We start from the raw sequence: 13,836 nt of genomic DNA on the forward strand, positions 1-13,836 counted from the left end.
CCCTCCTTTTCCAGTGAGTATTGACGCTCCTCACTTACTATCTTGTTATCCATTAACAATTTAAGAATTTTAGCTAATGTTGTGTCAGATGAGATAAAAGCTTTGTTTTATCTAGTAAGATCAGTAATAATTCGCTTAAAATTGGTCTGATCTGCTATTATCTTGTTTGAGAACACAAGGAGCTGAGCACTTTGATATAACTGGTGTTTATGGGAAAAGATTCAGTATTACTTGTATTATATTCATTTAAATCCCTGCTTGTTGTAAGCTTAGGAGTCCTGTGGGCGGTCCTACTCAATGATTGACAGTTTGTCCTATATGACTATATTGCACATTTTTGGCGTGCTCGATAACATGCATTTTGCTGATCTCTTATATAAGAACAGAGACTGCAAGGGAATCTGTCACTAGGTTTATTCCGTCTTAAATAAGGGCAGCATAAACTAGTGACAGAAATACAGAAGTACAGATCAGTGTATTACTTACATCATTCTGTTCAGGTGTTCTCCTAATATGCAGGAGAATAGGATTCTTGTTACACCCCTCCCCCCCCCCACCTCCTCCAGCTGATGATTGACAGTTGACTGCCTATACACAGCCATGGATAGATAACTGCCAATCAGCAGCTGGTGGGCAGAGTTTTCTGCTTCTCATGAATATCCAGGACTACTGGACTCATGCACATAATGTAGAGGACTCCTTATTGTCTATGTTATTCAGGAGGATATCTCCAGATCAGCTGCACAGAACAATGTAAGTGATACATCATTCTGTTCAGCTTCTCAGTCACTAGTTTATGCTTCCCTGAGATAGGACACCATAAACCTACTGAGAGTCTCTTTACAGTGGATCTACTGTCAAGTCACACTCTGCTATATAGTATTGTGTGTAGTGTTATGATGTTATATTTGTAATACATAACGTTAGAGGATTTTGGTCTTTTATTTGTTCTTTCATTTTTGTGAGCAACTTTAAAAAAAAAAAATAATGGTGTCCTGCTATGATGTTCTTGTTGTTTTGTATTTTCATTACTCATTTTTGTTCTGTCCTTTTAGTCAGGCCATCCACAGTCTGCAGAAGGAAGTAAGTCAGCTGCGTAAGCATCTCGAAAAAAGCCTACTCCGCTCTCCAGGCCGAGGGAAACAAGGACAGACAGATGCAGATCGGTGAGTGATATATGTTGCTTAGGTTAGGTTCACATCTGCACCGTGTCATTGGTGTGACCAGATCCGCTCATCTACAAAACGGATGACAACCTGACACAATCAGAACACTCTCTGATACAATAGCTGAACCATTAAAGGGAAACCAACAGCAGGTTAGAAGACTCTATCCAGCTGTTATGTTCCTATACTCTTAGAATGAGGGGAATTTTCTTACTATAAACGTTGGTGCTGCTTTCATTAAATCTTCAGGTTAATTACAGGCTGATTTTTTTTTCTTTCAAATCAACTGGTGTCAGAAAGTTATATCGATTTGTAATTAACTTCCATCTAAAAATCTCCAGTCTTCCAGTACTTTTCAGCTGCTGTATGTCCTGCAGGAAGTGGTGTATTCTTTTCATTCTAACACAGTGCTCTCTGCTGCCACCTCTGTCCATGTCAGGAACTGTCCAGAGCAGTAGCAAATCCCTATAAAAAACCTCTCCTGCTCTGGACAGTTCCTGACATGGACAGAGGTGGCAGCAGAGAGCACTGTGTCAGACTGGTATATAGAGGTACAGTGGATGCTTCATTGTACCTCTATGAGAGCCATATTACAGTCCATACAAAATGGAGCCCCAACAAGGTTTTCTAGAAATGAATGGTTTTCCAAGATCACAGACTCCAGCAATATCTCCTAACATGTTTTTCCCCAACGCAATCAATTCAGCTGGATTATCCCTATCATTAGAGGTCTGATTTATCTTCATGAAGTGATGATTCATCCGTGATCAATAGATCAATCGATCCAAGTTTTAATCTAAGTGGTTACAGAGCCATTAGTATTTAGCACACACGAGGGCTAATAGCTTTACAGCGTGAGCGATGGGCACATTCACAGGACACCGGCTCACCACTCTGACACTGTGAGGGCAATCCACTTCATTTAGCACTGCGGACATTGCGGCTAAGTTATTGAATAGGCATCCTTAAAGATACTGTTACAAGCATTATGTCTTCTCCACAAGACAGAACATCCTAAACCTAGTAGAGAATATTCTTTTTTTGTTGTCCAGTTAAGATTAGTTTTACACCACAATTTCTGACATACAACCAAGGCATAGATTTACCACAACAACAACAACAAAATAAAAAAGTACTGTGTACTGCTAGAACAGGATGCATCTGTATGTCTGTAGGGATGAGTCATCTTGACATTGACTTCTATTGTAAAGAATAAACAAACAAACATAATGTGGTGGGGAGCTAGCCTCAGAAAACCCATTTTCATATACCCTATTAAAGGGGAACTCCAGTGTAAAAAATATATATATATATAGTTAGAAAGTTATATATATTTGTAAATTACTTCTATTTAAAAATCCAGTCTGCCAGTACTCATCAGCTGCTGTATGTCCTGCAGGAAGTGTATTCTCTCCAGTCTGACATAGTGCTCTCTGCTGCCATCTCTGTCCATGTCAGGAACTGTACAGAGCAGCAGCAGATCTCCATAGAAAACCTTTCCTGCTCTGAACTGTTTGACACAGTGCTCTCTGCTGTTACCTCTGTCTATGCTTGCTACTGCTCTGGACGGTTCCTGACATGGACAAAGAGCGCTGTGTCAGACTGGAAAGAATACACCACTTCCTACAGGACATACATCAGCTAACAAGTACTGGCAGACTGGACATTTTTAAATACATGTTATTTACAAATCTGTACAATATTCCAGTTGATTTGAAATTAAAAAAAAATCCCCTTTAAGAAATTTATTAAGGCTCTTCATCTCTCCACCATTGTGAAGTGTCTCTGGCTCTGGTGGATCCATCCTTCATTACACAGAGAACCTATTGGTTTCAATAGACAATAGAGGGAGATTTATCAAACATGGTGTAAAGTGAGACTGGCTCAGTTGCCCCTAGCAACCAATCAGATTCCACCTTTCATTTCCCAAAGAGCCTGTGAGGAATGAAAGGTGGAATCTGATTGGTTGCTAGGGGCAACTGAGCCAGTTTCACTTTACACCATGTTTGATAAATCTCCCCCAGTGTGTCAGGCTTCAGTTACCCTGCTGAGGCTCTGTAGAGACATTAAACACTTACTGACATGTACTTTATCTTGTATCCATACAAATGAACCAGGACATAAACACTTTTAATATTGTACAGGAAACTTCATGAAGGCAGAAGTCTTAATTTCGCCTCTGAGTTGGGTCCTCCTATGACTAGACGTGGGCCTCCTGTGAAGGAGTCTAAGAGAGGTAAGCGTCCTCCTCCTGGTGGCAGATGGGATTATCAGGTTCTTTCTTCTGTCATTCTGAGCCGCTTTCTTTCCTTGCACCCAGAACACTTGTTGGGCAGTTTTGTGCCACCTGACCACGACCCTTGCCCTTCTGCGGCACAAGGTGGACGAAGCGTTCAGGGAGCTTACACAGGTAAATGTCGCCATATCTCATAGGAAACATATCATCATGTTCTTTATTACCTCACTAATACAATATTATTCACTGTTTTTAGGGACTCAGTATCAAGTGTCAAGACCTCCTCCTCTCCCCCAGGATGAACATTTTACGGTCACTCCTTGTCAGAAATGTCTAGAGAACGAAAGAAAAAATTCTGGTACGGACAATGGGGCTATAAATATGTGCTTCAGAGCTGCGGACTGGCTACGAGGGATCATGTGATATGTCCTCTGACTAGTTAGGAGTAGGAGTGCTTCCTTGTCTGACCCGTCTGTTTAACTATTTAGTGGGTGTCATTTCAGCCACTGGTATAATTTTATCAGGGCATCAGATGGGTGTTCCTTTTTTAAGACCCTGCACCATACATACGTGACATGTGGTCCTGGACTTTAAAAGGGGTTATCCAGCTAAAGTCTTTTTCTTTCAAAACAACTGGTTTCAGAAAGTTATATAGATTTGTAATTTACTTCTATTTAAAAATCTCAAGTCCTCCCAAACTTATCAGCTGCTGTATGTCCTGCAGGAAGTGGTGTATTCTTTCCAGTCTAAAACAGTATGCAAAACAGGAGTCCGTGGAGCCTCGGTAGCGGGTGCCTCCATGATAGGGAGAGCACCACACCACCCTGATAGATAGCCCCTTAAGTCCCACTCGGTTGCAAGTATTGGAACATAAATAGGGAAACACCAGGGTGGCCCCTTTTTGTCAATGTCTAACTCAAGGTGCGAGTATTGTGATCATGACAAGGGCTTGCCAAGGCAGGCTTCCATCCACAAACAGCCGTTTCGGGGTTTTTGCCCCTCATCAGTGTGGAGTAGGATTCTGGCTAGTTGGGGCAATAGCAAATCGACCAACAAAACACAGTTATCACTGAACTCAAGGAGAACAGTGAAAAAAATTCCAATGAAGTACTCAATCAAGAGTCTCCACTGATGCCCCGAAAAATTTAAATATGCAAAACAGGAGTCCTTGGAGCCTCGGTTGCGAGTCTCAAAACACGGGATAGCCAGATATCTCTCGCCTGTTGCCACGGGGTGCCTCCATGATAGGGAGAGCACCACACCACCCTGATACATAGCCCCTTAAGTCCCACTCGGTTGCGAGTATTGGAACATAAATAGGGAAACACCAGGGTGGCCCCTTTTTTTCACTGTTCTCCTTGAGTTCAGTGATAACTGTGTTTTGTTGGTCGATTTGATATTGCCCCAACTAGCCAGAATCCTACTCCACACTGACGAGGGGCAAAAACCCCGAAACGGCTGTTTGTGGATGGAAGCCTGCCCTGGCAAGCCCTTGTCATGATCACAATACTCGCACCTTGAGTTAGACATTGACAAAAAAGGGCCACCCTGGTGTTTCCCTATTTATGTTCCAATACTCGCAACCGAGTGGGACTTAAGGGGCTATTTATCAGGGTGGTGTGGTGCTCTCCCTATCATGGAGGCACCCCGTGGCAACAGGCGAGAGATATCTGGCTATCCCGTGTTTTGAGACTCGCAACCGAGGCTCCACGGACTCCTGTTTTGCATATTTAAATTTTTGGGGGCATCAGTGGAGACTCTTGATTGAGTACTTCATTGGAATTTTTTTCACTGTTCTCCTTGAGTTCAGTGATAACTGTGTTTTGTCAGTCTAAAACAGTGCTCTCTGCTGCCACCTCTGTCCGAGAAAGGAACTGTCCAGAGCAGGAAAGGTTTTCTATGTGGATTTGCTGCTGCTCTGGACAGTTCCTGACATGGACAGAGGTGGCAGCAGAGAGCACTGTGTCAGACTGGAAAGAATACACCACTTCCTGCAGGACATACAGCAACTGATAAGTACTGGAAGACTGGTGATTTTTAAAAAGAAGTAAATTACAAATCTATATAACTTTCTGAAACCAGTTGATTTGAAAGAAAAATTTAAACCTTTAAAGGGAATGTGTCATCAAAAAAAGGCCAATTGTTAAAATCATGTTTTTATGTTAAACATAGTTTTAAAAATGTCTCTTTTTTATTTTTCATTTTACTATCTCTATTATAAAATAATATATAATATAATATATTATTTCTATTCTGTTTCTTGCAGAGCCCAAGAAAATATCAAAGAAGGAAAAAACCACTCCAGTAATACCACCAGACTGTCCTCTCTGCCATGGGAACAGTGACGACTCCGATGATGCACAAACAACTGGTCAGTCTTTTACTTTACCTCTAAGCCCTCGGAGAGATGCAACCATGTTAGCACTGTAAATCACACCTCTGCCAGCTAAAGCAGGTTGTACAGAATTAGAAAACTATGACAGCACCACACCAGTCCTCAGGTTTTGTATCGTAATGCAGCCCAACTGAAGGGAATGGTGCCAAGTTGTAATATCACACACAACCTGTGGGCAGAAGTGGCGCTGTTTTGGAAGAATCTATGTATTTCTGATCCTGGACAACACCTTTAAATGGGTTATCCGGGATTAGAATAAAACAGCTACTTTCTTGCAAAAACATTCCCACCCTTGTCCTCCAGTTGTGTGTGGTATTACAACTTAGCACTAGGGATGAGCGAACCTGGAGCATGCTCGAGTCCATCCGAACCCGATCATTCTGCATTTGATTAGCGGTGGCTACTGAATTTGGATAAAGCTCTAAGGTTGTCTGGAAAACATGGATACAGCCAATGACTATATCCATGATTTCCACATAGCCTTAGGGCTTTATCCAAGTTCCGCAGCCACCGCTAATCAAATGCCGAAAGTTCGGGTTCCGATGGACTCGAGCATGCTCCAGGTTCGCTCATCTCTACTTAGCACCATTCCTTTTAGAGCAGGGCTCCCCATAAGAGCAGTGCTGTTTCTGAAAGAAAGCAGCCATTTTTGTAAGCCTGGATAACCGTTTACACAGGACAAAATAAGACTGTGTGTCCTTATAGATACGTTATTTCCCATTATGTGAATGATTGACTTTGAGGAAAACATTCACGATGTGGGAAAGCCTACTTCTTTTTTTTTTTTTTTTGCATTATTTTTTCCTGACGAGACAAAACATTTTTTGTTTTCATGTCAGATCAGGGAAGACAGTTTACGTCTATGGCTAGATTAAATCGTGTCTCACAAGAGCTGTGTGTAATCTATCATTGTATTTACAGTGTTTTTTCAGTAGCCTGATGTCTGATCTTTTTTTTTTTTTTTTTTTTATATACATATATATTTATATACAGGAGTGTATATTGGTGAAAATAGGCGTCGATCTCGGAGACGTCCCCACTGCAAGCATTGGATCATGAGCCATAGTCCTCCAGTGAACTACGTACAGACTCCTGTTGTGCATTACAGCTCTCCTATAATGTAAGTAACTAGGCTGATAATGTAAGCATCCCTCTCTCTGATACATAGGCCCGTATTGCACAGCCCGATTAGTAATGTAAATGAGTGCAGATCTGCTAGATTGGTGCTCACTTACTGAGCCTATTGCACAGCTTGATAATCATGCAGCAAGGGCTGAATATATATATATATATATATATATATATATATATATATATATATAATTAGCGATGTCTGTGCAGCCCTTGCTTTAAAAGTGTAAAATATTGAAGTGCTGACAGTGATAGTCACTGGCCTCGGCAGTCCCCTCCTGGCCAGCGATTGGCTGAGCAGCCTTTCACATCATAGACTTGCCCTGAAGTTGCACAGACAGCTGCAGGAAGAAGCCAAGAGGACATCAGGGAGCGTATATACATTATTATTTTCTACACGTAGCGATGTGTACCTGACAACCAATGATTTTAGGTCAGGACCAAAAGACACGATCCGCCGAGCTGATCATTGTCTTTATTACACGGAGCAATAATCTGGCCTGAATCGGCCTGATTCAGCAGATTATCGCTCCATGTAATAAGGCTCTTACAGTATATTTGTATATACAGTAATTTGCAACAAGGCCTTGATTTATGCTAAACATATATTGTAATGGAATGAATGGAAACCCGGCCGGAGCGTATACACATAGGAGGAGATTTATCAAACATGGTGTAAAGTGAAACTGGCTCAGTTGCCCCTAGCAACCAATTAGATTCCACTTTTCATTCCTCACAGACTCTTTGGAAAATGAGAGGTGGAATCTGATTGGTTGCTAGGGGCAACTGAGCCAGTTTCACTTTACACCATGTTTGATAAATCTCCCCCATAGTATACGCTCCGGCCGGGATTACATCTGGCCGCTCGAAAAACTGACATGTCAGTTTTGTGCGGCCGCTATTCATTATTCATTAAATAGCGGCCACACAGAACATGTCAGTTCACACAATGGAGTGTGCGACTCCGGCCGCACGCTCCATTGTGTGCAGCGGGGAATTGGGATGCAGGCGCACATTGGTGCGTCCGCATGCAAATTCACCAGAAATGAAGATCATTCCAAGCAGTACCGGCTTGGATGCTCTTCAGTAACACCGACCGTTCTGTGACACGGCCGGGTCACAGAACGGCCGGTGTTATATGCCATGTGAACATGGCCTAAGAAATAAAGTAAAATCCATGGATCTACAGCCCTTTCATCCTTTACCTCTCTTATCTTCAGATATGGTACGCCGGCCAGCTTCTACACCTCCTTGGCATATAACCCGACAGAGCTACGTCGTCCACATTCTGTCACTCCTCCACCGAGCTCAGATATCTTACTGGTCGATGATCTAACGTGGCCGCTAGACAGGGCGCTCAAAGCAGCCAAAGAACTAAAAAGCACCAGCAGGCGGATGTGCCGATCTCTGACTATGGATCTGAGTGTACAACGTGACTTTCGAGGCTCTTGTCTTTTCTAGATGGGAGACATCTTGAAACCATATCCTAGTGCCTGGAATTGAAGTTTTATCTGTGAATCGTCATTTTTGGCTAAGATTAACTTTTTTATAACTTAATAATTTATGTTCATGTAAGGTGATTATTGATTATCAATAATCTCTAAAAATGCAGATTACTCCCCACAAAAACATGTATCTCCTCCTACACGCAATCCCTAACGTTGTCTCTCACAGCCTCCTGAGACATGGCCTTGCTGCACACTATTATTTATGAGTTCCTCTTACGGCGGTAAGTACCCCCCTGAAAGCAGGTCTGATGAATCTACCAGTTCAGGTTGTCAGATGTGATCAGGCCATGGTTTGCAGCCATAACAGGGATGCAAAACTGTCTCTATATTACGCTAGTGTCAACAAAGCCTGAGTTAAAAGGGTTACTCAGGATTAAAAAAAACACAGCCACTGTCTTCCAAAAACAGCGCCACCCCTGTTCTCAGGTTGTATGTGGTATTACAGTCAGCTCCAATCACTTTAATGGGACTGAGTTGCAAAACCCACATCCAAACTGAGGACAGGAAAGGTGCTGTTTCTGGAAGAAAGTGGCCATGTTTTTCAGATTCTTTGTTTGTCATGGGGTTTATAAACTGAGAAGCAGAGTCTAAGGGAATCCCAGGTTTTTATTCTTTAACCCCTGGACAAAGATCTGGACTTTGCTGCAGGGAATTCCCAAGTTTCTACCCTCAGATAAGTCTCTGTTAGGAACAACTGATGACAGATTTCAGGGAATATGCCAAAGCAGAAGACAAGGGCAGGTGGGCTACATTGAAAACTGTAAAAAAAAAGAAACTCCGGGTCAAGGCTGGATCAAGAGTTCCCACTATGAAAAATAGTCAGATCCAACATGCCGGTTTTCATTTTTCGCAGACATTTACTATTTGAGGACAGTTTGGAGGCCCCCATATAGGAATGACATTGCTGGTAAAAGTCCTTGTGATCACCACCATTACACTTATAGTAGGCTGGAGTGTGGCAGCTAAACCTCAGCAAGATGAGTTGAATCATGGTTGCATAGCATAATGTATGCAGAAACATCAGATTTACGTCCTACTGAATGTGACATAACGGCCCTACGGAGCTCCAAAGAGGGATAAAGCCGCCATATGGGCTGTGAGGTATAGAAACCAAAGTAACAATGTAAGTAATGTATGCAGAGTTATTATGTGCCTCCGACCATGTAACTTTTAGGAATAATGTAATGCTCAATTTCATATCTCCCTTTTACTGATACAGAGTTCCAAAAACTATCTGTGCTGTCCACAGCAACCAGCAAAGAAAAGTGTAAGCTGCCCAGTGATTTGCTGCTATGGACAACACAGAATAGCTTTCCTTTTATAAGTAAGCTTATTATGTTAATATGATAAATCATGTGATCATGGGAAAGCTGGAAGACCCCGTACCCCCCATGTCAGCCATCACATCCTTCAGGTTTGTCACCTAAGTGTTCCCTATATAACAAATCTGCCTAGTGATATAGCAATATAACCATCTTTTTTGTCAGGTTTGCTATAGAGGATTGATGACAACACCCATGGTAGCGGTAATGGCGGGCATGCTGGTTGTCACCCTGATATCCTAGGAATATATATAACAAATATAAAAGAAATACTTGCATTTTTTGCAAAATTTTTACTTTAAAACCTACACACAATCCATTGATAAATTCCCTCCCCCAAGGATTTTCAGTTTATTTTAAGGGTAAATTAAAAAAAAATTTAATCACTGATTTTTTTGAGCAGGTACCAATATTAATAATTTCTTATTGAGTGGTAATGAGCCACAGACATTAGAGAACAAAACATGTGGAATTGACTTTAAAACACAGATGTCTAAGGCTGGGTTCACACTATGTTTTTGCAATCCGTTTTCTTTCATCTGTTTGCAAAAAAACGGATGAAAAAAATGGATTGAATTGTGTGCAACCGTTTTGATCTGTCTTTCCATTTCATTATGAAAAAAAAACGGTTCAAAACAAATCCGTTTTTCTTAACGGACAGAAAAATAAGGTCAACTACGTTTTTGTGTACGTTAAAAATCTGATCTCTTTTTATAATGGAAGTCAATGGAAAAACGGATCAAAATGGATTCACACAATGCAGTTTTTTGCAAGAAACAGATGAAAAAAATGGATGGCTAAAATGTAGTGTGAACCCAGCCTTAGAAATGATGCAACTAAAACATATCAGTAAAGCATCCTATAGGGGGCAGGTACCAATAATAATGCCTTTACATGTTTTCCACTTGTTTACTGTAGTTATTTCCCAACTTCCTTATTGCTACGCCTTTTATACAAAAGCAAATATTGGACATTATCCTCTTTGTATTGTCTTTTATTTGCAATCCATCAAACAGAGCATGACGCTTTGGCCATAGTGACCTTCATCTGTGAGGTAAATCATAGGACATAGAAATGTGACCATGATTGATTATAGCAAGGATAGGGAACCTGCCGCCCCCCAGCTGTTGCAAGACTACAATACCCATCATGCCTGGACAGCCAAAGCTTAAGCTTTGGCTCCTCAGGCATGATGGGAATTGTAAGGGTGGTATTAGTCGGAACGATTATCGTTTAAAAAATCGTTAAATCGTTCGGATTTGAACAATAATCGTTTAGTGTAATAGCAGACGATTAAACGACCAACGAAAAATCACCTATTTTTATCATTGATCGTTCACAAATCGTTCACATAGAGCGTTCGCAGTAGTGATGAACGCAATAGCGGCGACAAGACAACCGCAATAACGATCATAAGTAAAGATCATCATTCCGTGTAATTTGGTAAACTATTTCAGGTCGTCCGCCATAGCGGTCATTTGAGTTCTTTTATCGTTAATCGTCAAAAAATCGCGTTGTGTAATAGTACCCTAAGTCCGAAGGTTCCCGTCCCTGTTTTAGAGTATACATTAGATATTAAAGAGTATATACAAACAGAAGAGAAAGTGAGAAATACCATCAATAGCAAATAAAAGAGGTAATTCCGCCATGATAATGTGGAGTATGTGTAAGGAGCCCCATACCTATCCCAGGAGGGCCGTCTTTGCTTTGTGTTTTATACAGTTTACTATGAGGTATATTTGTATTTTTGATATATTTATATTTTTGTATCCAGAACTTTGGTACTTTGATCTATTTATTTGCGTCGGAGCAAGTGCCCTTATTCTGAGGAAGCTGCTGGGGTTACATGGAACATCTAATAGGCTGTAATAACCTTATGTCGTGTCTACAATAATGTGAATGGCTTCCGAAATACACTGAGCCGAATGACCTACAAGCTGATCCCTTATGTATTTGCTGCACCCCTAATGATTGATATGTTACGGTGAATTGGGATTTTATATAAGGTCCGCTGTTTTGTATATTTTTCTACGCAGGTTTGTATGGGCGGTGTTCACATGCGGCATATTAATTTGCAGAAATCTCCGCATCTAATGCCTCCACACCGCACAGGTGCATGAATTTGTTAGAGGTACAAGGCACTATTGAGGTGAAAAGGAAAATGCGAAACTTTGTGCAACTAATGGACGTTATGTGAATAAGACCAAAGATGGAAACCACTGCGCTGTGTCCATGTTGATCTTGTTTTAGGGCAAAGTATTTCTACTAATATATTTTTTCATTAAAAAAAAGGTTTTTTTGCTAAAATTGAAGTTCTGTGTTATTACAGGGGAGGTTCAAGAGAGCTCTTAAAGGGCTACTGTGACTTAGCCAAACCTTTAAAATGTTACTCAGACATCAGTTAGGATGGGTATGATCAGCTGGGAGAAGTGATCAGGTGAGTGCTTCTCTCCTCATCTCACTAAAGGAATCAGAATCTAAAGACTTAATATATCATCTGTATCCTGCAGAAAAAAGGAGGAAATCATAGCTGATGTTTGTTTTCTGAATGTGAGTGTCTTTCTAACACTGTTTTGTATGGGTTATCTTTGGGATAGGCCACCAACATTAGACCGGCAGAGGACCAACTCCTGGCACGGCCACCAATCAGCTGCAGCCTTTTCAATGTTTATTGCTCATACCTGCATCACCATATTTTTAATACACCATCAGTTTTAAATGGCTGGATAACGCCTTTAACTTTACTCCACTATCGGAAACTTGCAATAAGTGATTCCAGCTTAAGGTTATGTTCACATGGCATAAGACACTGGCCGTTCCGTGACCCGGCCAGGTCACGGAACGGCCAGTGTCAGAGAAGATCTTCACTGCTGTTGAATTTGGGTCCTGGAGCATCCATGCACGCCCACATCCGAATCCACCACTGCACACAATGGAGCGTGCACTGACAGGTTCCCTGCGCCCGCTTTTCAATGAATAGCACCCGCAGAAAACTGTTATCAGATTTTTGGGATCCGGCTGGAGCGTATACCATATGTATACACTCAGGCCAGGATTCCCTTAAAGTGACACTGTCACCTCCTTTTTGCATTCTGACATCTCTACACAGGTGTAAAGGGTAAATTTAGTGGTTTTCATACCTTATTTTATATCATACGTCATGGTGCTTGTTCAAGTAAAAAGTCATCTTTTATCAACTACAGATTGTGTTAAGTGGCCGTGGCCTCGCGGCATAGCCCCGCCCACAACACCACAGTTGGCCCCGCCCCCTCATCGGCCATTGGAACAGGCTGGCCGAAAGGTCTAGACCCCACCAACTTTACTTCGGCCAATCAATGGGCGTCAAGGGGGCGGTGCCATCGGTGCCGTTGTGGGCGGGGCTAAGTGGAGCTAATGCCGTGAGGCCACGGCCATTTTATACAATCTGCAGTTGATAAAAGGACACTTTTTACTTGAACAAGCACCATGACGTATGATATAAAATAAGGTATGAAAAACGCTAAATTTACCCTTTACACCTGTGTAGAGATGTCAGAATGCACTAAGGGGGTGACAGTGTCACTTTAACCTGCAGCACTACGTAAGTTCCCCAGTAATCACGGCTGTTGTTGCAAATCGGCAACAACGGCCGTGATTACTACGGAACTTACACAGTGTGAACATAGCCTAAAGGTGTTGTCCAGGAAACAGTAGAAGTCTTTTGCTCCCCAAAGAAAGAAAGCAAATGTGTGTGTTATAAAAAGCAATTGTAAATTTTAAATATGCACAATTAGGCCTTGTTCACACAGTGTATTTTTTTCACTAACTAACGGCCGCTTTTCAAACAACATTGTAAACACTGTATACACTCCGGCAGAGATTCCATTGGGCTGCACTCAAAACTAACATGTCGATTGTGTGTGCCGCTAAACTTCACAGATAGTGGCCACTGCGCCACAGAACAGACCCTTTCTTACAGCATATGAAAGTGGCCTTAAAGTGGTGCTGTATGTCCTGTAAGTAGCCTTAAAATGCTGCTGTATGTCCTGCAGGAAGCGGTGTATTATTTCCAGTCTGATACAGTACTCTGCTGCCACCT

The 13,836-nt window shown here is 41.7% G+C and overlaps 1 protein-coding gene across 5 annotated transcripts in view; it reads left to right on the top strand.

Moving 5' to 3' along the window:
• The window catches only part of AKNA (AT-hook transcription factor), a 37,735-nt gene extending 25,670 nt beyond the window's left edge, over positions 1 to 12,065 (top strand). For all 5 annotated transcript variants that reach the window (XM_069943388.1, XM_069943392.1, XM_069943391.1 and 2 more), the window contains exons 16-22: positions 1,056 to 1,166; positions 3,311 to 3,402; positions 3,487 to 3,576; positions 3,659 to 3,760; positions 5,669 to 5,773; positions 6,791 to 6,917; positions 8,149 to 12,065. In XM_069943388.1, coding sequence (XP_069799489.1) covers positions 1,056 to 1,166; positions 3,311 to 3,402; positions 3,487 to 3,576; positions 3,659 to 3,760; positions 5,669 to 5,773; positions 6,791 to 6,917; positions 8,149 to 8,389 — 868 coding nt within the window. In that variant the 3' untranslated portion in view covers positions 8,390 to 12,065. The remainder of the gene's footprint in view (positions 1 to 1,055; positions 1,167 to 3,310; positions 3,403 to 3,486; positions 3,577 to 3,658; positions 3,761 to 5,668; positions 5,774 to 6,790; positions 6,918 to 8,148) is intronic.
• Positions 12,066 to 13,836: the final 1,771 nt, after the last annotated feature.

This window comes from Dendropsophus ebraccatus, chromosome 10, assembly GCF_027789765.1.
Source record: "Dendropsophus ebraccatus isolate aDenEbr1 chromosome 10, aDenEbr1.pat, whole genome shotgun sequence".
Taxonomy (NCBI): domain Eukaryota; kingdom Metazoa; phylum Chordata; class Amphibia; order Anura; family Hylidae; genus Dendropsophus; species Dendropsophus ebraccatus.